The following is a 24,375-nucleotide window of genomic DNA, read 5'->3' as shown; positions in this document are numbered from 1 at the left end:
TTTAGTATTAGTATTACCTGCTACCTTTTAAAGTCTTAATATGTGCCAGATACTCTTCTATATGCTTTATACATAATAAGTCATTAAAGTGCAAGGAACTGGGGACTCCTCTCTGCTTTTAATAATATATTAACATATAGTTTTGTGGGGGGGTGTTTCTTCTTCTCACTTTCCTTCAGACAAATCCTTTGTACCTCGCTAAGCTGATTTTCCAGATGCCACAGAACAAGTCAACTAAATTTATGGATACTGTTATTTTCACCCTATACAATTACGCTTCCAATCAACGGGAAGAATATCTACTCCTCAAGCTTTTTAAAACTGCTCTGGAGGAAGAAATAAAGTATGTATATAAGTATATATGTAAAAATACCAATACCTTTTGTTAGTGGTGGCTATCTCTGATTTACTAAAATAATTTTAAAGTTTTTCTTATAAGTTATTTATACATATTAAAATTATCAAATTTCTTGAGAAATTGCCACATCATCATAGATATATTCAGGTACAGCTTTCTCCCAGCAGTGATATCTTTTCTAATGCTAAATTCACTCTTGATTTTGCAAGTATACAAAGCTCTTTTAAAGTCAGTGAGGGCTTCCCTGGTGGCGCAGTGGTTGAGAATCCTCCTGCCAATGAAGGGGACACGGGTTCAAGCCCTGGTCCGGGATCCTGCATACTGTGGAGCAGCTACGCCTGTGCGCCACAACTGCTGAGCCTGCGCTCTAGAGCCCGCGAGCCACAACTACTAAAGCCCATGCACCTCGTGCTCTGCGACAAGAGAAGCCACCGCAATGAGAGGCCCGTGCACCGCGACGAAGAGTAGCCCCCGCTCACTGCAACTAGAGAAACCTCGCGCACAGCAACGACGACCCAATGCAGCCAAAAATAAATAAATAAAATAAATAAATTTATATTAAGAAAAAGTCAGTGAGAAAACCTAATTAAAATTATGTGAGTAGTAAAGCCATAAACAGATGAGGATAATGATCTCTGCTAAATAGTTTTTCCTTCTTACTGGAATGTAAGCTGCTGCTAATTTATTTTTTACTCAGTTAATGTAAAAAATGTGTAGGCAGCTATAATGAATTGGGGGGGGGACCCCATGAGAAATGCCCTTAGCCAACTAGATGGATCTTAACTGTCTTCCTTACTTCTGGATCCCTTAAGCGATGCTAATCCTATAGGTCTCTGAAGCTATTAGCCAGGCACCTCTGCCCTCATGCTGTCTATAAGGCAGCATGAGAAATAGGATTCATGAGAAATAGCAATGCTATGTAGTAGAATAAGGTAAGTACTAAACGAATGATAAGCACAGTATAACAGATCAGAGGGATGGAAAGAAAAGTGCCAATACAGTCAATCGATAAAGATTGTATGGAAGAGGAAGGAGTTGACCCAAAACCTTGCAGAATATCTACAGTTTTTATAAAAAGAAATGGAAAAGGGAAATAAGGCACTCTGGTGCTAGAAACAGTATGGGCCAAGGGGCAAGAAAGAAAGTGGATTAGTCTAGCCAAGAGGTAACTTAATTAGTGACCACCAGGAAAGTAAGATTGGGCCAGATCATGGGAGACGTTGAGTGTAGGCCCGAACGCTGAGGCTCTTTTTACTTTCTGGGAAGGTGTGCAAGGTTTTTGACGTGACCACATTGAGTTTTTAGAAGATTGATCTATCTGCTAGCCACATATGAACAGGATGAATTGGAGCTACACAGTTCAGGGAAATGGGGGGGGGGGCATGCATAGGAGAAAGGCACAGATTAGATTTTCAACACTGAGTTTGAGTTTTAGGTGTAGAACATGTGGGTGAAATATTTCCAATATCCAGCAGAATACTGGAAATTCAAGGCTAACTCCCAGGAAAGAGACAGGGAGCATCCCAACTTGTATACCATCACCCAGTATTATTATTAGTCTAGGTCCATTTTTAGTTCATTCCTGCCTTCTAGATTGGAATTAAAGCTGAGAAATTATTTTTAGACCCTTAAATTTCTTGAATAAGTCATCTTACGAATGATAGCTTCCTTTTTTTTTTAATAAAAATAATAAACGGGGGATTCTGAGACCCACTTTATTAATGGACACTCAGTCTTCCAATAGCCCTGATAAATTAGAATCAGGACATGCATTGTAGATCCTGCTCTACAGGCCCTGTTACCACTGCAAACCTTTAGCCAGATAGGTCAGGCATGTTGTCTAGTGATGGAGGCAGATAGAATGGTCATACTTAGAGAGAAAGCTTTGCCTTAACTTCCCACAAGTTTCAGACTCAGAGGTTGTATTACAAAAGACAGCATGTGGGCCATGTCCACCAAAAGTCTCCTTTGGCTCAGGTGTGCTCACCAAGTAAAGACAGGAGATAGCTTCGTTTTAAATCACACCGTCTTTGATCTTCAATGGAGAAAAATACAGCCCCCCAAAGCCCTTGCCCGCCAGAGAGAATATACACTGTTTAAAACTCTATGCATAGAGGCAAACCATTTTGTTTGGTCTGGGCCTTTTTTAGATCAAAGGTGGACCAGGTCCAGGACATAGTTACTGGGAACCCTACAGTCATCAAGATGGTCGTCAGCTTCAACAGAGGTGCCCGTGGACAGAACACACTGCGCCAGCTTCTGGCTCCGGTGGTGAAAGAGATCATCGATGACAAATCCCTGATCATCAACACAAGCCCCGTCGAGGTGTACAAGGCCTGGGTGAACCAACTAGAAACACAGACTGGAGAAGCCAGGTAGCAAAGCCTGGGCAGTGGTGGTTTTCAGTTGTGTTTTATGATCATTTTTATGTGTATATTTATACATACTCTTAAGCTCTGTTAAGCTCTGTTAAAAGAACAAAATTCACTGTGCAAAGTCGGTTTTCAATCTAAGATGTTGTTACCTCCCTTAACATACCCAGGCAGGCCGCATTCTTGGACTCCTACTCATCTTAGCGGTACATGGTATTTTCAGATTTCAGTACCAGTTGATTCCCGAAGCCACAATTTCTGTAGTTCTCTCCCTTCGTTTTTCTTTGTTGTTTCTAAACCCAGGCCTAGACCTAGACATAGACCTCTTCACCTTATAATACCTACTTTTTTTTTTTTTTTTACAATGACCAAGTGAGTAACTTGAACATGTAGGCCTCAACAAGCCGGGTGGGATTGGCTTATTCTAGGTAGCAGTCTGTTGATCCAAGCAATCCCAGCTTTTAATTTCCTGCAAAAGGATGCCATGTGAAATCATTAAGATATGCACAGAGAATTACATGGGTGGTTGTCACGGCACTGTTTGTAATCACAAAAGTTGGGGAGGGTCAAAATATTTAGCTTTGGGGAATCTGTTAAATAAATGTTTATATAACATAATCGAGTAGTGACTATCTGGAATGGTGGTATAGAAATATATTTGTTGCCTGGGTAAACTGTTCATAACATAGTTCTTGGTTGTAGTTTGGTACAGTGACTCATTTTCTGTATCAAAAAAAAATGCACATATATACACACACGTAAGATCTATATGGGATGTGTATAGACACGAACTGCATTACACCCATATACACACATGCGTAGCAGAGGACCAGAAAGTTATACACTAAAATAAGGAAAAGTAGTTGTCTCTGGGGTCAGTATTGTTTTCTTGTTGGCTTATATGCAAATTTTTCTGTAAAGAACATACTGCTCTTTATAATTTAAAAGAGAGAGGGGGGGAGAGACAGAGAAAGATAGCTGGGTCTACGTTACCTGGGTCTGCCTGTTATTTTGCCAGAAGAGCCCAGATGGAGAGCCTGGAGTCACCCTGCTGTTCTGGTGGCAGAGGGTTCTGTGTGGGTTCTCCCCTGCCCCAAGCAAACATTTTATCATTGGAGTTGGTGGGCAAACTCTACTTCACGACACAAAGCTTGATGGTAGAACCAATGTGGCAAGGATACACATGCTCTTACCTAGGCCCCCAATTAATCGGAAGCCCTCGTTGTGGTTTCAGCAACCTGCCTTACGATGTGACCACAGAACAAGCGCTGACGTACCCAGAAGTGAAAAACAAACTGGAGGCATCCATCGAGAACCTGAGAAGGGTCACCGACAAAGTCCTGAGTTCTATCATTTCTTCCCTTGATCTACTGCCGTAAGTTGTATATGTAGCAGCTTTAACTTTCTTCGCTAGAAGTTCTTGAAATACTATGTAAAATAAACCCCTGTAGTGAAGATAGGCGTTTTCCTCATATTGCATTTACTAGTTTAAAAGTTTGCCAACATTTGCACTTTAAATTCATAACTGTTCTCCAAAGAGGGAACAGTACAAAACAGCGCTCAAGTACGATCATCCATGGCGGTCCTGTGATTCCGTTACCATCTCATTTTGTGTTTAATTTTTAGGAAAACTGCTTGGCTTTAGTTGACTGGAACAATTGCTGTGTGTTTCTTCCTCACTTAGCCTTTTTCCATTATTTTCTTTTGTCATCTGTTTTCCATATAGTTATGGATTGAGGTATATAGCCAAAGTACTGAAGAATTCGATCCGTGAGAAATTTCCCGATGCAACAGAAGATGAGCTTTTAAAGGTAGATTTTCAAGGGTGATCTCACCATAGCTTCTCTTGGGGGTAGGAGCCAAAATTACCAACACACTATTTTGTAAAATTTTTCCCCTTGTACGACTTTTTTTTTTTTTTTTTTTTTGCGGTACGCGGGCCTCTCACTGTTGTGGCCTCTCCCGTTGCGGAGCATAGGCTCCGGACGCGCAGGCCCAGTGGCCATGGCTCACGGGCCTAGCCGCTCTGCAGCATGTGGGATCTTCCCGGACAGGGGCACGAACCCATGTCCCCTGCATCGGCAGGCGGACTCTCAACCACTGCGCCACCAGGGAAGCCCTGTATGACTTTTTTTTTTTTTTTTTTTTTTTTTTTTTTTTATTTTATTTTTTTTGCGGTAGGCGGGCCTCTCACTGTTGTGACCTCTCCCGTTGCGGGGCACAGGCTCCGGACGCGCAGGCTCAGCAGCCATGGCTCACGGGCCCAGCCGCTCCGCGGCATGTGGGATCTTCCCAGACCGGGGCACGAACCCGCGTCCCCTACATCGGCAGGCGGACTCTCAACCACTGCGCCACCAGGGAAGCCCTGTATGACTTTTTATAATAAGCTACAAGTCTTCTATTCTAATGGCTCTCAAGATTATTGTTATGAGGTTAGTTGGGAGCTCTTATACATTATTGAGGCTCTTTATATTAGAGAATTTGGGGGGGGGCAGTAGCATATTTTCACCAAAAATAATTTTGTTAACTATATTAATAATGTGTGATTATATTCACTACCTTTACTTAACTCCTTGTTAAGATTCAGATCAGAGAACGATTTGCTGTCTTGGGAAATGTCAGTTAATATTAACTTTAAAAAACCCTCCAAACTCTTGAGTTTTCTCTCTCAAAAATAGTCTTTTCTTCTACATCACTCCAGATTGTTGGAAATCTCCTGTACTATCGGTACATGAACCCAGCCATCGTCGCCCCAGACGGCTTTGATATCATTGATATGACAGCCGGAGGTCAGATAAATTCCGACCAGAGGAGAAACTTGGGATCAGTGGCCAAGGTCCTTCAGCATGCAGCCTCCAACAAGCTCTTTGAAGGAGAAAATGAGCATCTCTCATCTATGAACAATTATTTATCAGAGACGTATCAGGAGTTCAGGTGAGAGGTATCGTTACCTTTGGAGAAACTTGCAGGATGGTGGGCAAGAGGAATATGTGTTCTGTGCCCAGAGCTGGGCTTGGGGGCAGGAACCTCAGGGGGCTGCATGCATTTCTCGTACTGCTTGTTGCTGTGGGGAAAGAGGAGGGAGTCCGAGCAGGCGGGATTACTTCTGTCTGGTGTTCCCCGTCCCCCCACCACCCCCAGTGCCCCTGTTACATTGAGTCATCCCCATGTGTATGATTTCTGCTACTGACAAGAAGAAATTTTTAATCTTCTTGGTACGCTATAGGCTTGTAATACTTAGAATTAAAGAAATCAAAATAGCTAACTTCTGCTTTTCTGAACTTAAAAAGAGGGTATCATTTTGTCCATTCAGGAAAAGCTTGCCTTTATCTGCATCAAACAATAGTAGGAAACTGTATTTGGTTTGGGATGGTTGGGAGAATCCAGCTTCTATGTTTGTTGAGGATTGTGTGTGAACATGTTCTGTTCTGTTCTCGAACATCTCTCAAATATGCATGTAAGACTTAAGTCTATTGACTTTATAAGCTCTCCGAATTGTATCATTAATCATTCCACGGGGATACGGGAGGAGGACTGAATCTAGCAGGAAGGTTCACTCACCCTGAAGCTCTCTGAGGAAGCACGTTCATCTTGGCGTTCGCTTTCTCTTTTCTGCCATTCAGCCAGTCGTACAAGTATGACATCTATGTGGCCTCTTTCATGCCTCACTTGGAAAATGATAATTTCCCATTCCTCAGTTTTCCAGATTAGTGATTTATCTGTTGACAAAGGTAGTTCATGATCATTCCTCTCTTTATGGAATTTGTGGCCTCTTGTGAGAAATTTTCCCCAAATCCTCTTACTATGGGAAGTCTTGATTTTCTCAAGCTGCTAATTTTAGGTCTCCTCACTGACTAAAAAAGTAACATCCATTTCTTGCAAATCCTTATCTGCTATTAGAACCTCTTTTTGCTTCCTTTTTTCTCAGATTATTCCTACCAAACATCTAAGTTTCCAGCTCTTCTTCATTTAAAAGGAAATAAAACCAAAAGCCTCCCCTCATCTCTTAAATTCATCTTTTTTTTTTTTTTTCTCTTCCGCTCATATTAATCCTTTGTGTTCCTCAGCAACCATGAAAAGTTACAACCAAAATGTGCAGAAAGACCAGTTGGCACGTGAGAGCATGGCTGCCTGCCATTTACCCTGCCCCGGCCTTGGGGTGGGAAGGCACAGGTCTTTCTGGTGTACAAGCCTTGGGTGCCCTTAGGAGATACACCAAGGATAATTTCAGGCATATGAAACATTTGCAAATTTATAGAATAAGATATCGACTCTACCTGTGCAAAGAATCCTTCCTAAACCATCATCGCAGCACACCTGGCTCTTCTCCATCTCTCTGTTGAAATTTGCTGTAGCTTAAAATAGCAGACTTTTTAGAGTCTGAGCACTGGTGGAAGGGAGCCTTGTATGTATCTGTGTGTCTGGTCTTAACAGCCTTTCCAGCCAGCAACTGTTGTCTGGATCAACTAAGAGTAGAGTAGGCTTAACTTGAATTTTTGTCAAATTGGTAACAGAAACTCTGAAAGGGTGTTGAAATCCCCAGGAGTTTGTGCCAATTAAAGTAGCAAATTTGGCTAATTGCTTTATGGATTGTTTTCTCTACAAAGACTTGATTCTTAGATCAGGGAACATCAGTACTGCCATTTTTGTGTAGATTTCAGGGGGCATTTTTAAAATCGTATTTTTTAAATGACCTGCCCATAGTTTGATTACCTTGGGTCAGTCACAGGGCCTGAGGCCCTAAATGCTCTGTCTGTTCCTTTCTGAGGACCTGGGTCCAACATCCGGAAACATGGACTCGGCTTCGAGGTCCAGAGCCAGACTTGGAAGGTGCTGGAACAGGTCCCCCGAGGTGTACAGTAGAAAACAAAGCACAAGCCATCACTGAAGATTTCCTCACCATTTTGTTAAAGCCATTTTATTCACAAATTTGACTCTGTCTTAAGACTTTTGGTTTTTTTTCCTTTTTTAGGAAATATTTCAAAGAAGCATGTAATGTCCCTGAACCAGAAGAAAAGTTTAATATGGATAAATACACAGATGTGGTGACAGTCAGCAAACCAGTCATTTATATTTCAATTGAAGAAATCATCAGCACACATTCAGTAAGAGAGGTTGGAGGAGGGTCTTAGCAATGGACACGGGGTTCAAACATCTGCTCTTGAAAATGTTTAGTTTCTACAGGGTGTTACTGTAAGCGTGTGCTCCTACTTATGTTCTCAACCTAAAAAATACTTGAATTATTTATTCCCTGACCCTTATGCATTGACTAATCTCCTTTTCCCGAACAGGAAAAGTTTACCTTTGACATGATACATGTATTCCCTGACTCTTGTGCCTTAGGAAAACTCCTTCTCTCAAGCAAGGAAAGTTTACTTCTTCCGTGATCCAGTTACAGTCAGGTGGTGAATGTGTAGTTTAAGCCCCGAGCCCGGGCAGCCCTGATATTTTCTCCACCCACCAGGGCCACACTGCCTGGACCCCAGAGTCGGTCTCTCCCCCTTTCAAGAATTCTCTTCGCATTTCCAGTAATTTTCTGGGAAAAGGAGAATGCTCCCTCTCTTCTAATGTTTGGACATAAGGAGGGAAGGGATAAACAGGCGTATCCAGGTTGGGGAAAAGAAGACATACACCCCACACCCCAGCAATAGCCGCCTACAAAGAATCGCTTCTGTTGTTCTGGAAAACCCCATTTCTTAGAACCAGGCACTGTCAGTCTGCTGTGTCATAATGTCTCCCTCTGGTTCACGTGCAGACATCACCACCATCAACCATTAGCCTGTATTAGGTGCATTTTGAGGGCAGGGCAGTTTTCTCGGCATGATGAGGGTCTTTGTTTGCTTAAGACCAGAGCTTATTTCCTGAACCAGCTAGGTTCTTAAAGCATAACCTTTTCAAGAACAGTTCTGGACATGACTACTCCAAGCTAAGTCCTGAGGACATGCGAGAAATCCGCCCAAGACCTCCAGAATCAGAACCTGCATTCTCCCAAGATCCCAGGTGACTCAGATACACACTGAAGCTCAAGAAGCCCTGGTTAAGGATGCACCCAGCTTCAACTGATACACAACTGGCGGAAAGCACGACAAATACACACCTCTTAAAGGGCCAGCCCTTCCCCCCACCAAACCAGATATGCTAACAAGTAGCAAAATTGGCTGCTCAAAATTTCAGTCTTCATATTAAACTCTTCTAAGTAACTAAACCTTAAAGATGGGTTGGAAAGAAAGATTGAATCAACTTTTGATTTCCCTCTTTCAGGGTTGGGACAGGGAACCTCCTTGACATTTGCAACAAGCTCTCCATCAGTGTTTTAAGTGACCCTAAACAAAAGCAGATCTGAATGACCAGCTGAGGGCGTGAGTGGGTTGATTAAATAAAGAGGCTATACTTGTTTTCCCTATATATAAACACCCCAAATCACCAAGCAAACACATCCAGTATATGCAGCACTTGCAAAAATAATTTTCTAACGAACAAGTAGACTCATTCATATTTGGGCCACGACGCATTTATCTATTTTTTTACGGCAAATTTTTCATCTCAAAAAGATGTCCACACATTGGCTGCACATGTGCTGAGGGCAATAGCCACATGCAGGAAAAGTGAGAGATTCTTTCCCAAGGAGAGCTGAGAGACAATGTTACTGTATTAATTTAGACTGTTACTCTTCAAGGAGAAATAGTCTGTTCCTTTCATCAACAAGAGTTGAAAACAGAATCCAGTCCTGGGAAACATAACTCGTAACCAGTTTGGAATTCCATCCTGTGTGATGTTGGAAGCAGATGTAATAACATGGGAGAAGTGTAATTGCAGGGAAAGACTGTCCTTGTTTACTGTCTGTCTCAAGTGAGGAGGTGTCCACATGCAGACACAAGCACGGCAGTAGCATGACTTGCCACGCCTGTGTCCACATACTTGTCCCTTGTTCTCTAAGGAACATGTAGAACATTAGCTCTTTAAGGGGACATTTTCAGGAAATTCTGATGTTCTGTCATTATCAGAATAAAGAGTAGAAGCTGGCTGCCTAAATCATCCCTTCCAGAGACAGCAGCCCATCAGCTGTCCCATCTCTTCAGAGAACTAGAACATAAATGTATCCATCTTGCTTATTTTGTTCTTGTCTCTGACTTACCTTACCCCAAAATATCCTGTGTACTACTTCCAAATTTCACCGTGTCTTTCTGTCATCTGTGTTACTTATATAACATCTTGCTTTAAATCTAACTATAGTAGAAAAACTAGCATGTCTTACAGTGGACAGAACTTTAAAAGTAGTTGAATATAGTTGCTTCCTTGAAGCTATGCATCTGAGGCCCCCTCTCCCTTTCTTAAAAACCCAATTTGTAAGTATCAGGGAATGTTAGGGAAAATTCAGCCTTAAACAGATAACTCTCTCCTTCACTAATCTTAAAGATTAAAAGAGAATGGAAAAGGAAGTAATCAAGGCAGTGTTGTACCGGCATAAGGATAGACATACCAGTCAATGAGATAGAACTGAGAGTCTAGAAATCTTCAAATCTGTGGTCAATTTGTTTTTGACAAGGGACTAAAACAGTTCAGTGGGCAAAGAATAGTCTTTTCAACAAATGGTTCTGGGACAACTGGAAATCCGCATGCCAAGAATCAAGTTGGACCCTTTCCTTCCACCCTATACAAAAATGAACTTGAAATGGATCAGAGACCTAAATATAAGAGCTAAAATTATAAAACTCTTAGAAGAAAACATAGGAGGAAATCTTTGTGACCTTGGCAATGGTTTCTTAGATATGACACCAAATGTACAAGCCACAAAAGGAAAAAAAACGAAAACAAAAAAACAGATAAATTGGACCTCCTCAAAGTTGGAAACTTTTGTGCTATAAACATTGCCATCAAGAAAAGACAACCAAGGGAATGAGAGAGAATAATTGCAGATAATGTATCTGTTAAAGGACTTGGATCCAGAATACATAAGGAAAACCCACAACTCCATGGTGAGATAAATAATCTGATTTAAAAATGGACAACTGTACATCAAATGACACAATGAACACAGTGAAAAGGCAACCTACAGAATGGAAGAAATATTTGCAAATCATATACTGTATCTGATAAAGGGTTAATATCCAGAATATGTAAAGAATTCTCACAATTTGACAACAACAAAAAACAGCCCAATTTTAAAATGAGCTACAGACCTGAATAGACATTTCTCCAAAGAAGATATAGAAATGGCTGGCAAGCACATGAAAAGATACTCAACATCACTAATGACTAGGGAAATCCAAATCAAAACCACAATGATTTTGCCTCATTGTATAATAGAGACAGCCTATAAATCTATCATTTGGTTTAGAAAAAGAAAAAAAATAAAAACATGAGATACCATCTTACACCCATTATGGCGGCTACTATAAAAACAAAAACAGGGCTTCCCTGGTGGCGCAGTGGTTGAGAGTCCACCTGCCGATGCAGGGGACACAGGTTCGTGCCCCGGTCCGGGAAGATCCCACATGCCGCGGAGCGGCTGGGCCCGTGAGCCATGGCCGCTGAGCCTGTGCGTCTGGAGCCTGTGCTTCGCAACGGGAGAGGCCACAACAGTGAGAGGCCCACGTACCAAAAAAAAAAAAAAAAAAAAATGGTTAAGACGGTAGATTTTATGATGTGTATTTTACTACAGTTAAAAATAAAAACATAAAAATAAAATTTTTAAATGGGCAAGCGATCTGAATAGAGATTTCTCCAAGGAAAATATACAATAGCCAATAAGCACATGAAAAGATGCTCATCATTATTGGTCATCAGGGAATGCACATCAAAACCAAAATGTGATAACTTCACGCCCACTAAGATAGCTAGAATTAAAAAGTCAGGTAATAATAAATGTTGGCAAGGATATAGAATGACTGAAACTCTCATATACTGCTGGTGGAGATGCAAAATGGTGCAGCCACTTAGGAAATCAGTTTGGCAATTCCTAAATGTTAAACAGAGTTACTATGTGATGAAGCAATTCCTAGGTATGGGCTCAAGAGAAATGAAAACATGTGCACACAAAAACTGGTCCATGAATGTTCACAGCAGCATATTCATAATAGCCAAAAACTGGAAACAAATGTCCATCAAAAGATGAATGAATGAAGTGCGATATATCCACATAATTGAAAAGTTTTTCGGGGATAAAGAGGAACAAATGCATGCTACAACCTGGATGAACCTTGAAACCATCATGCTCAGTGAGAGAAACCAGTCACAAAAGGACACACATTGTATGAGTCCACTCATGTGAAGCAACCAGAACAGCTATATCTGTAGAGACAGAAAGTACATTAATGGCTTCCAGGAGGAAGGGGTAATACTGGGGAGTGACAGCTAATGGGTACACAGTTTCTTTTAAGGTGATGAAAATATTCTGAAATTAGATAGTGGTGATGGTTACACAAGTCTTTGCATATACTAAAAACCATCGTTATCATAGGTTTTAAATGCGTGGATGTGATGGTGTGTTAATTGTATCTCAATAAAGCTGTTGAGAGAAAAGAGATTAAAAATGAAAAAGACTAATTTTATTATATGATTCAGTGTTTTATAAGTTAGCTACTCAAAACAACTAAAATTAGATTTCCCATCACCAGGGATACCAGTCCCACACTTTGGAAACATTGTTTTAATTTAACTCTAAATGAAAACAAGAGCAGCTGTGTTTTCATAGCTGTGCCCCCAGAGTTACTATGTTTCCTCTAAGACCTGGCAAACACCCAGCAGTGTTCCCCTTAATCCATTTTTGGAATTCTGAAAGGAAGAACCAGCTGGTACATCTAGGTCTCAGGCCAAGGAATCATATGGGCATTTCTGCTATCCATACCCATGAAAGATCTTCAATGCCAGACAGATTGAAATAGCTAATTGTGGTGATTTGAAAAAATATATAGTGTTTGATTACTGAATAATTTTTCTCTGAAGAGTTATGGAAATGTCCTTACAGTTTGCTACCATATTAGCCAAGAGACTTGTGTGTTGTTCTAGACTCTTTCCCCAACTTTGACTTTTTTTTCCTCTTTTTTATTGATGTGTCGTTGATTTACAATGCTGTGTTAGTTTCAGGTGTACAGAAAAGTGATTCAGACTACTATGTGTGTAGTCTTTCAGATTCTTTTCCCTTATAGGTTATTACAAAATATTGAGTATAGTTCCCTGTGCTGTACAGTAGGTCCTTATTGGTTATCTATTTTATATATAGTAGTGTGTATGTGTTAATCCAAAACTCCTAATTTATCCCTCAACTTTGACTTTTGTATAAACATGGAGGGAGCACAGGGTTTAGGTGGAAGAAGGCTGCCTCTTGGCAGATCTTGCAAGATCTTGCTGAAAGAGTGTTTATGAACACCTTTCACAAAACTACAGTTTCTCGATGAAGAGTGGGCACTTGCCTCTAAGATAAAATGCAAGCTGTGTTTCTCTGTGATCTCTAATTTTAATATATGTCAGACTTGTATTTAAGGTTCAAACAATATCAGAAAAAAGTTATGAAAAACTGGGAAGGGAGCTATGTAAATATGGTAGCCATTGAGAACTGACTTTTATTTTTGTATGTGTGTTGCTTTCTATATAAAGCTCCTGTTGGAACACCAGGATGCAATTGCCCCTGAAAAAAATGACTTACTGAATGAACTTTTGGAGTTGCTGGGAGAGGTACCTAATGTGGAATCTTTCCTTGGTAAGGGCTTCTTCCCTCTGGTTTGTATTTGATTGGTTGGTTGGATGGTTGGTTGGTTTTCCTATCCTAGATCAAAAAATCGTTATAATTTAATACTTAAGTTTATTTAAAGGATAACTACACTAGCCCCTTCCTACATGAAGGATTCTGTAATTCTTAGTGTGCTAGATTATCAAACAATTTGATGCTCTTGAAGCTCTAGATACATCCAAAACGATTTGTCAACCATAAAGAAAGAAAAAGAGTGAAATTTATTAGACGTTCCTTGCTATGTTCTCCAATGGTGTCTTTTATTAACAGTTCTCTCTTTTAGTAATTTTTTTCAGATTTCGAATATTGATGTCCTATGCTATTTTAATGTTTAATTCAGAGATTTTTTAAAGTGTATTGGAATGTGTTTTCTTTTTTTTTTTTTTTTTTTTTTTTTTTGCGGTACGCGAGCCTCTTACTGCCGTGGCCTCTCCCATTGCGGAGCACAGGCTCCAGACGCGCAGGCCCAGCGGCCATGGCTCACGGGCCCAGCCGCTCCATGGCATGTGAGATCTTCCCGAACCGGGGCACGAACCCGTGAACCCTGCATCGGCAGGCGGACTCTCAACCACTGCGCCACCAGGGAAGCCCTGGAATGTGTTTTCTTCTGAGGACCATGATCTCCTGTTCAACTACCGAGCCCATGTTTCCTACAGAACCTTTCTCTTACGTTGTTGATGCCACTGTCACAATCAGTGAATTGGAAAAATAACAATATTTTATTCTACAGGGGAAGGAGCTGTTGACCCCAGTGACCCTGACAAGGTAAACACACTAAGTCAACTTGCAAAGACTGAGATTTCCCTTTTCCTGACCAGCAAGTACGACATAGGGGATGGTGAAGCTATAGATGGCCAAAGCCTCATGATCAAGTAAGTTTGGAGCTTAAAGAGCACATGTCTCCAATTATGCATCTTAAACCATGCAAATTCAAATAAGGCTAATTCCTCAAATAATCCATTTTAAAATATCTAAATATTGAAATACATTATGTTTATCCATCAAACATCTAACTAAGGAATAGTAGACTCTTTGTAATTTAAGAGGGAACTAAATATCATGATACTTTCTTAAAGCCTATCTTGTTTTTTAGTTTTCCTTGTAGTAATTTGATTCCTTTCCTTTAAGAAATGATTAACTCAGCTGGTGAAAGGCCTCACGTAGCTGAAAGGAAATATCTGTTTCAGTGGTCAAACGAATAGTCAAGGAAATACCTTGAACCTAATTTATTTTCTGGTATAAAATGTTAATGTAAAAGGCACACACGATAAGACATAATGCTATTATCTGATTTATTAGACACCTTGCCTATTAAACTAAGCCTGGATATCTTGACCAACTTTGACTTTATTTATACCCAATTTCTTGTTCTCAAAGATTTCAAGCGAAGCTTTCACACTTTTAATTAACACTGTACTTTTTCCGTCAAGGCCTCGTGGACATTCCACATCAGTCCTTTACATACAGGGTAAGAAAGAATGATCCATCACCATAAATCGAGATGCCTTAAACCAAAGCCAGCTGCTCACCAAACAATACAGTTTTTAAGAACTAATATAACCAAAAGGATTCGCATTAACACATTAGAACAGTTGTACGTTGGGGTGAGGTGGAGAATGGAAATGGGAAATGGGGAGAAAAGGAAATAAATAAGTATTTAAATAATACTTCACACATGACTTCCAAGGTACAGGCCCTGAATTCTGAGGTTGTTTTAATTTGCTACAGGACCTTTCTGTTCTGCCACTGACATGCTTTGGACAGTACTCATTTCTAGTTGACTTTTTCCAGATATTCAATGCCATGAAAATGGCAAAAAAAAAAAAACAAAACTTAGTGTGCTATGTTGAAATATGTACATATGTGCTTCTTCTACTAGGCTTGTTTATTTTGTGCTCCGATTATCTCTAAGGATCTGTTTGTTCACATAGCCAAATACTTGAGTATCTACTCTGTGTCCATGGCACTGGGCTTGAGGCTGAGGACACAGCGGTAAGCAAGCCATTAAGGTCCCTGCCTTCCGGGGGTCTGCAGTCTGATGGAGAGCACAGCTCACCTGAGGGACGCAGGACTCCTACACAAACTTGGCTTCATAAGAGTTGAGGGCAGTTCCTTTAAACTACTGATGATGAAGTCAGATTGCACTTGCAGAGACAGCTCAGGACAGGGCAACAGAAAAAAGGGGGAAAACTGTGGAAGCTGCTCCCTGGGTTCCTCTGAGCATATGCCAATTACAAAGGTAACTGGAAATACAGATCCTGTGGTTCCACCATGCAAATTAAATTAGGCCAGTTATCCTGTGATCTCATAAGCTTTGTCCTTTAGAAGTAACAGGAAGAAATTTTTTCATAATTAATTTTGTCTGTTACTTGAGCACCATTTTCTAGATGCAGTCAACTCAGATGTCTGCATTAATGAATGGAGATCATGATTGGGGTAGTCTAAAATATCAAATAGTCTGAACATCGTGTATATTTCTACTTATTTCTGAATCTGAGTCTCCATGGTTCTGTGAATTTTTGGAGTGCACATTTCAAAAGCAAAACCATGAAAGTCAGGTGTGTGGGGCAGCAATGCATCTTAGCCAGGAAGGCCTGGTGCATTGTCCTACTTGCCTCAGCCCTTGTGTGGCTCCCTCCCCACTGTATGCTAGAAAAAAGTACTGTCTACTTCTTTAATCACCATTCCAAGTAGAGCCAGCCAGTGGTTTTATTTCTTTGCTTACTTACTCTTGTATTTTGTAGTAAAATACACACAACATAAAATTTACCAATCTAACCTTTTAAAGTATACAATTCAGTGGCACTTAGTACGTCCAGAATGTTGTGCAAGCACCACAACTATCTAGTTCCAGAACATTGTTATCACCCCAAAAGTAACCCTGTATTCATTAAGCAGTCATTCCCCAGTGACCCTGGAGCATCGTTTCTGCTTTCTGTCTCTATGAACTTGCCGATTCTGGAAATATCATATAATGGAATCATACAATATGTGGCCTTTTGTGTCTGGCTTCTCTTATTCAGCATATTTTTGGCTGAATAACATTCCATTGTATGGACATACCACATTTATCTTGGACATTTGGGTTGTTGCTACCTTTTGGCTATAGTGAATAGTACTACTGTAAACATTTATATACATCTTTTTACTTGAATACTGTTTTCAGTTCTTTTGGGTATACACCTAGGAGTGGAATTGCTGGGTCATATGGTAATTCTGTTTTGAGGAACTGCCAGACCTTTTTTCCACAGTGGCTACACTATTTTATGTTCCTCCCAACAAAGTATGAGAGTTTCAATTTTTCCATAATTCACCAAAATTTATTTTCTGTTTTGTTTATTTTGTTGTTATAGCCATCCTAGTGGGTATGTAGTATCTCATTGTGGTTTTGGTTTGCATTTCCCTAATGATTAATAATGTTTCCCTAATGATTAATAATTAATAATGTTTCTATGTGCTTGTCAGCCTGTCTTCTTTGTAGAAATGTCTATTCAAGTCTTTTGCCCATTCTTTAGTTGGATTGTTTGTCTTTTTGTTGCAGCGTTGTAAGAGTTCTTTATATGCTCTGGATGGTAAACCCCTATCAGATATGTGATTTGCAAATATTTTCACCCCTTCTATGGGTTGTCTTTTTATTATTGAAGTATAGTTGATTTACGATGTTATGTTAATTACTGCTGTACAGCAAAGTAATTCAGTTATATATATACATTCTTCTTTTTAATATATTTTTTCCATTACGGTTTATCATAGGCTATTGAATATAGTTCTTTATGCTATACAGTAGGACCTTGTTGTTTATCCATTCTATATATTAAAGCTTATATCTGCTTCCAACCTCCCACTCCATCCCTCCGCCAGCCCCACCACCACCCCCCTCCGGCCACCACCAGTCTGTTCTCTATGTCTGTGATTCTGTTTCTGTTTCATAGATAGGTTCATTTGTGTCATGTTTTAGATTCCAAATATAAGTGATATCATATGGTATTTGTCTTTCTCTTTCTGACTTATGTCACTTAGTATAATAATCTCTAGTTGTATCTATGTTGCTGCAAATGGCATTATGTCAGGGCTGTCTTTTTATTCTCTTGGTAATATCCTTTTCTGTAGAACAGTTTTTTAACTTAATGAAATGCAGTTTATCTGTTTTTTGTTGTTGTTTCTTGTGCTTTTGGTGTCATAAGAATTCATTGCTCAATTCAAGATCATGAGGATTTACTCTTGTGTTTTTTTCTAAAGTGTTCTATAGTTTCAGCTTTTATACTTAGGTCTGTGATCCCTTTTGAGCTAATTTTTGTGTATGGTGGAAGGTCGGGGTCCAACGTTATTCTTTTGCATGTGGATGCCCAGTTTTCCACAACAATTTCTTAAAGAGACTATTCTTTCTCCATTAGGTGGTCTAGACACTCTTGTCAAAAGCCAGTCTACCATACATGTATGGTTTTCTAGACTCTGAATTCTATTCCATTGATCTATATGCCTATCCTTATGCTAGTACCACACTGCATTTATCACTGTAGCTTTGTAGTAAGTTTTGAAGTTGGGAAGTATGAGTCTTCCAGGTTGTTCTTTTTCAAGATTCTTTTGGCTACTTGGGGTTCCCTGCAATTCCATGTGAACTGTAGGATCAACTTTTCCATTTATATAAAAAAGACTATTGGGCCAATGCTTTAATAGATTCAATAATTTACTGCTTTCATAGGCCTCTGGGGTCTAGAAAGCCTTCCTCTGGGCATACTTCAAGATCCTGCTGTTAGCAGAGCCCTTCACTAAGCAGCCCAGTGGATCATCGTGGATAACAACTTGAAATGAAGACTGACCAAGTAGCCTTCCCCAAAAGTGGAATTTGAGTATTGCCCAAAACAGTCAGTAGAGTTCGCTCCATGATGTTAGGCTAGCCTTACTTCCAAATACATTATACCTTAAGTATATATTTCAAAATCTTGATACTAACAGATAATTATAAAATGTGTCATTGACAAGGAGCTTGGAGACCACCTAGTCTGAGTCTTTATCTCTGAGGTGAGAAAATTAAATTCTAAAATTATGGGAAGTAAGTAGATGGGCACTGACATGCTTTAAATTCATAGGCCATTGATGTTCCATTGATAGACGCTTGGAAATACTGATTCGAAAACTCTTATGGGGATGACTTTCTTCCAAGCAATAAACCAGATTCCTAACTCAAACATAAAATATAGTTCTTGAGACTCTTCATTAGGGAACCAAATTTAACTGAAATCAGACAGTGCCTTTCAGAAGTTACTAAGAAGTAGACAGTCATGGAATGCAGAGCTGTTGGGGATAAAAATAACTGGCTTTTCTCTATCAAAAAACTATTTTGCCTCCTTGTTAAATAGGTTGTGTTTTTAACTTTCAAAATGCCCCCCTTATTATTAATTACAAAATCACTAGCTTTGCAGTGATGAGTAATTCATCTTCATGAGGGTCCCTGAATAAGGCACTGTTAATCCTTGTGCTTGTAAATTTAATCCCATGCTAGTTTCATAATTCTTAATAATTAGATGAGGATGAAGATGATAATAATACCAAACACCTGTGTAGTGCTTACCATGTACCAGGGACTGTCCTATGGATATGGATATAGATAATAACAGATAACAACATGTATAACATAACAACATCCATGAGTCATATAATACTCTCAGCAACTCCAAGAGGTAGAGGTTATTACCTGGGTGTTATGTAAGAGAAAACTAGGCACAGAACAGACAAAAACCCTTTCCTGGTAGTATAGTTAGTAAGTGGGGCATAGGTTCAAATCCAGACAGTCTTAAATCTTTCTGGGCCTACACTCTTTTTTTTTTTTTTTTTTAATTTATTTGTTTATTTATTTTTTGTGGGGGAGTGGGTAAAGTACATTTATTTTCTTCTATAGGTGTTTCTTTTTCAAAAAAAAGGAAAAGGAGAAAAAGCTCCAGCACCCAATGTCCACTGGGCTTTAGTCCATGGGGAGGAGGTGCCCCACATGCCTGGCCCCTAGGCTGACCCCATCTATGGCGGAGGAGTGCCGCAGCTTCAACAGGGTGAAGCTGGAGAAGGAGTTCTGAGCCTGGATCTCTCTCTCCTGGGTCAGCACCAAAAGGAAACCTTCCCTCAGCAGCTCCCAGCTCTTCCACACAGAGCCCACACACGGGATGGGAAGTGGGCCTACACTCTTGATCACAAGGTTTTACAACTTGAGGGCAAGGTCACTGTCCTTTGCACTCTTAGGGATCATAGAATAAACAATAAGAATGATAGCAGAGCAGTTATTGTATACCTGATGCTGGGGCATTGCTTCCCAGGCCACAGAGAAGGAATGACACAGAGTAAGGGACATGAAGGCACATGGTGGAATAGGAAGAAACATTCTATTTCTGTTTCCCTTCCATATCTTTATGGAATAGGGAGCCTCGGTTTGGGCTATTGCCATTTTGCTAATACTACCAAGCATGGTGGTATTAAAAGGACAAACGAACAAAAGAGCCTGGTTGAGGAGTCCTAGGGAGACCTGGGATTACAGCCCCAATCTCACACATTAGCCGTTGGACTCAGCAAATCACTTCCCCATTTGTTTCCTCATCCATCAAATGGAGAAGAGGGGAGATGATGGGAAAGGGAGGACTCTGGTGAGTAAATGAAGTCACACAGTGACACCTTATAAATTATAAAGAACTGTACAATTGAAAAATCTCTCTCGGGCTTCCTTGATGGTGCAGTGGGTAAGAATCTGCCTGCCAATGCAGGGGACACGGGTTCGAGCCCTGGTCCAGGAAGATCCCACATGCCGTGGAGCACCTAGGCCCGTGTGCCACAACTACTGAGCCTGTGCTCTAGAGCCCGCAAGCCGCAACTACTGAAGCCTGCGAGCCACAACTACTGAAGCCCACATGCCTAGAGCCTGTGCTCTGCAACAAGAGAAGCCACTGCAATGAGAAGCCCATGCGCCACAAAGAAGAGTAGCCCCCGCTTGCCGCAACTAGAGAAAGCCCGCGCGCAGCAACAAAGACCCAGTGCAGCTAAAAATAGTAAACTAAAAAAAAAAGAAAAGAAAATCTCTCTCATTATAACTTATGATTCAACTTATAGTATGTGATCCTTTTGGCCTTTATTAAGCTTGCTTTTCTATGGAAGTGTGTAAGCAGAAGGCATTATAGATTGCTTTTATTCATACTTAGCTGCCTGAGTGCTTTAGTTGTCATCTCGTAAGAATTTTTTTCCTATCACATAATTCAGTTTAGGCATCCATCATCCCAGTTGCAAGATTTTCTTGCTTGTAGTCCAAGCTGGCAGTAAATGAGCAATAAATGGCTAAGGAGATATTCAAGGTCTGGTGATAAAAATGTATAATCATGTTATTAGAATTTTAAACAATTGGATTTTTTTTTTTTTTTTTTTTTTGCGGTATGCAAGCCTCTCACTGTTGTGGCCTCTCCCGTTGCAGAGCACAGGCTCCGGACGCGCAGGCTCAGTGGCCATGGCTCATGGGCCCAGCCGCTCCGCGGCATGTGGGATCTTCCCAGACCGGGGCACGAACCCGTGTCCCCTGCATCGGCAGGCAGACTCTCAACCACTGTGCCACCAGGGAAGCCCTGGAAATATTTTTTAGCTTCTACAAACACCAATTCCTTTTCAACCTCGGGCACACTGTAAGGCAGATGGCAGAGAGGGAGGCTCAGGAATGGTCCTGGTCAGAATGTGATAACAGACACCCTTTGAGTGCAATGGCCAAACCTGAGGGACCACACCAGTTTACAAGCACCAGGCGGTCTCATTCATTGACCATGGGATTTGAGCAGAGCTGTGATGAAGAAACTCCCAGGTGTATTTCTTTTTTTCTTAACTTTCCTAATTCAGGGAGGGTGGCAGAGTTTGACCAGCCTGTCTTACCTATTATATGAACAGCCATGGGGCCAAAACTTGAACCAGTTGATTTATGCTGGTCAGACCATATCTAGAATATTGTGTTTGCATTAAGGTGGGGAGGGGACATGTCTTAAAGTCATTGGCAAACTGATATGTGAGCAGGACTGGAAACTCTCTCTAACTCCTATTGTGAAGAGGTTTCAGGAACTGAGGGGTTTCACTTGGAAAAAAGAGAAGAGGGGACGTAGACACAATGCTGGCACTCTCTGCAGGTTGATGAGGGGCTGATGATGAGGAAGGGGAAATCGACTTGTTTCCTGCAACTCTAGAAAATAGGATGTGACCTTCTATAACGATTGAACCTCTTAGGTCTTAGCTGACTCATTTGTAAAATCAGGGATTGGACTGTTGCCCAAGGTCCCCCTCGGTGCTGATGTCCTGTGACTCACTGGATCCAGTGAGTGGACCATACTGGAAGGCAGGCCTCTCAGAGTGGGCTTCCCATTTAAGAATGGGCTGTTCCAGTGCTGTGCTCGCCAACAGAGATTTAATGTCAGCCACACAGTTACTTTTAAATTTTCTAGAAGCCACATTTTGAAAAGAAACAGGTGAAATTAATTCTAATATATGTATTTACCCCAATATATCTAAAATGTTGTCATTTCAATATAGAATCAGTGTAAAAAAATTGTTAATGATACATGGTACATTCCTTTTTTCATACTGAGCCTTCCAAACCTGGTGTGTGTTTTGCCCTTAATGCTTATCTCAGTTAGGACCAGCCATGTCTCAAGTGCCCACTGGCCACCTGCTGACCAGTGGATGCCATCTTGGGCAGCACAGCTTAATGACCATGTGAGTGCTGACCACACGTCAGACCCTGGAGAGAGGCTTTACGTGCATCTTCATTCAGTCCTGAGAGATTCCCATTACATAAATGGAAAAAAAAAAAACCCACTATAGGGACTGTATAATTTGCACAAGTCCACACACCTAGTAAGCAACAGGAACCCTGATTCAACCTTAGATCTGTCTGACTCAGTGTTCTTAACCATTAGGCATACCATAGGGTGAGGTACTGAATTCCCTGTCAAGAAACTGGATGGTTATTTACATGTAAGATGTCTGGGGTAGAGCTTTGGCAGTGGGTTCCAGTAGAGGCCTGACATAAAGTAGAATTTCAAGAGAAAGGCTGTGTAAGCAGTTTGTCCTTCAGCCACTCCTGAACAAATAACATTCTTTGTCCCTAGCAGGGCATACTTGAGTGACCTTGGTCATTTTGGTCATCAGATAGTGTCTCTGAAGAGTCGAGCTGGGAGTTTCCTGGAAGCATATATCGTCAGTCATTCCTAGAATATTAGTTCAAATAAGAGACAGTCACTGTATTTACGTTTGTTAAAATCACCCAGAGCTTTTATTTTTAACTCGATGTTCCAGCTTAATGCATTTATAATGATGATTGGAGGAGGGAGTTGTGTGGGACAGAAAGGATAGATACTTGGCTCTCTAAGCCTCAGGAACAGGGCCGTCTCCCACGTGGCTGTAATGAGCTGTGTGCCCACCTCTGACTCTTGGGGGAGCATTTCTCTGTGCATTCCCAGACAGCCTGTAAATCCCCAACAGCAAAGGGTCATGGGCCAGAGGAAATGGTTGTGATCATTCTTCTCATACAGACTTGAAATAAATCAGAAAGGAGAAAAATAATGGTTACAGATGGTTTATTGGATTTTATCCTGTTTGCAAAAATAATATATCTGGAATTCTTTTTAAAGTTTCCTCTTGTCCTTTGGGAGCAGTCGCCCCAGTGCTTCAGAACATAAACGATGTTTTATTTTCATTTTCCAATTTTCATGCCGTGTGAACATTTTCTGCTGTAGTTGAGGAAGAAATTCATCATCCAGTGATACCATGTAATGCCTTGGAAAGAACTGAGGTTCAACGCAATGAGAGTGAAACTTCAGACGTTGTTGGTTAGACCTGTTTGTAATTTAAGGCAACTTCTGTTTATGTTCCCCCCACCCCCACTTTTTTTTTTGAAGGGACTCGATGTCCAATAATGTTCCCACTTATGTAAAAGGGAGCACACTTGACCATTTGCCTTTTATGTTAAAATCTTTTTACATAGTTCCATAACCTGATCTTTAGTAAAGGGTGGCTGATTACCCTAAAGAACACATATGAAAAAATAGATGGTTTTAGCACTAACAGAGGGGTTTTCCAGCTTTTGTTACCGAGCAGCTCTTCAGTTCTCTCCCACCCGATGGGTTCGTCCCGCCACCAGACCTGAGGCTCCCAAACACCCATCCTTCTGGCTGCTGTGTCATCCAGCAGCCAAAGCCTCCACAGCCCACACAGGACTTGGGCTCCCACTGGCCTTCACAGTGTTTCATAACCTTCTCAGAGCAGGAAAGCTAACAGCTTCTCTGGCTCCTAAAGGCTTAGGATGTTTTCAACAGGCTCAGAAGTTTAAATGTTACTCAAGTTAGGAAAGGGGGACCTTTCCTGCACCCTCCACAGTCACGGGCCAAATTATCCTTCCTTCTCGTCAAAAAGTAGTCTCAGTCTAAAAAGAAGAACAGGTACTTAGATAAGGAATCTTATGACATACTTGTGCCCGTGATACTGACACTATAATCTGACAACATCAAGCATATAAAACCCAGACTTTGATTATTAAGCATTCGCAAACTTTGGGGAGCCTTAAAGCAGATGTGGTGGAGTTCTGTGAGATGGCTTTATTTTAAGGGATTCTCTTTGAGGCTTCATCTCTGTAGGTGCTTGTTCACTCCCTTGGGAGAAGCAGATTTTTGTGCATTAGGACTGCTGTCTGAAAGCCTGTCTCTCCTTTCTGTATTTTGTAAGGACCAAAAAGCTGATCATTGATGTGATCCGGAACCAACCAGGGAGCACACTGTCAGAAATCTTAGAGACGCCAGCAAGTACAAAACAGGTAATTGGCCTTAGAGTGTAAAATAATAAGTACCTTTGATATGAGTTGATTTTGTTAACAAATCTTTGTGCCAAATGTTTATCGTTACCTCAGAGAA

General features: G+C 40.8%; 1 protein-coding gene across 3 annotated transcripts in view; it reads left to right on the top strand.

Moving 5' to 3' along the window:
• IQGAP2 (IQ motif containing GTPase activating protein 2) overlaps nucleotides 1-24,375 on the top strand; it is a 287,896-nt gene that overhangs the window by 251,209 nt on the left and 12,312 nt on the right. For all 3 annotated transcript variants that reach the window (XM_032626071.1, XM_032626074.1, XM_032626073.1), the window contains 9 exons: nucleotides 180-343; nucleotides 2,509-2,733; nucleotides 3,965-4,105; nucleotides 4,457-4,541; nucleotides 5,432-5,664; nucleotides 7,703-7,835; nucleotides 13,327-13,429; nucleotides 14,190-14,331; nucleotides 24,191-24,278. In XM_032626071.1, coding sequence (XP_032481962.1) covers nucleotides 180-343; nucleotides 2,509-2,733; nucleotides 3,965-4,105; nucleotides 4,457-4,541; nucleotides 5,432-5,664; nucleotides 7,703-7,835; nucleotides 13,327-13,429; nucleotides 14,190-14,331; nucleotides 24,191-24,278 — 1,314 coding nt within the window. The remainder of the gene's footprint in view (nucleotides 1-179; nucleotides 344-2,508; nucleotides 2,734-3,964; nucleotides 4,106-4,456; nucleotides 4,542-5,431; nucleotides 5,665-7,702; nucleotides 7,836-13,326; nucleotides 13,430-14,189; nucleotides 14,332-24,190; nucleotides 24,279-24,375) is intronic.

The sequence above is a fragment of the Phocoena sinus genome, chromosome 3 (genome assembly GCF_008692025.1).
Source record: "Phocoena sinus isolate mPhoSin1 chromosome 3, mPhoSin1.pri, whole genome shotgun sequence".
Classification (NCBI taxonomy): domain Eukaryota; kingdom Metazoa; phylum Chordata; class Mammalia; order Artiodactyla; family Phocoenidae; genus Phocoena; species Phocoena sinus.
This window is presented reverse-complemented; position numbering and strand designations above follow the sequence as displayed.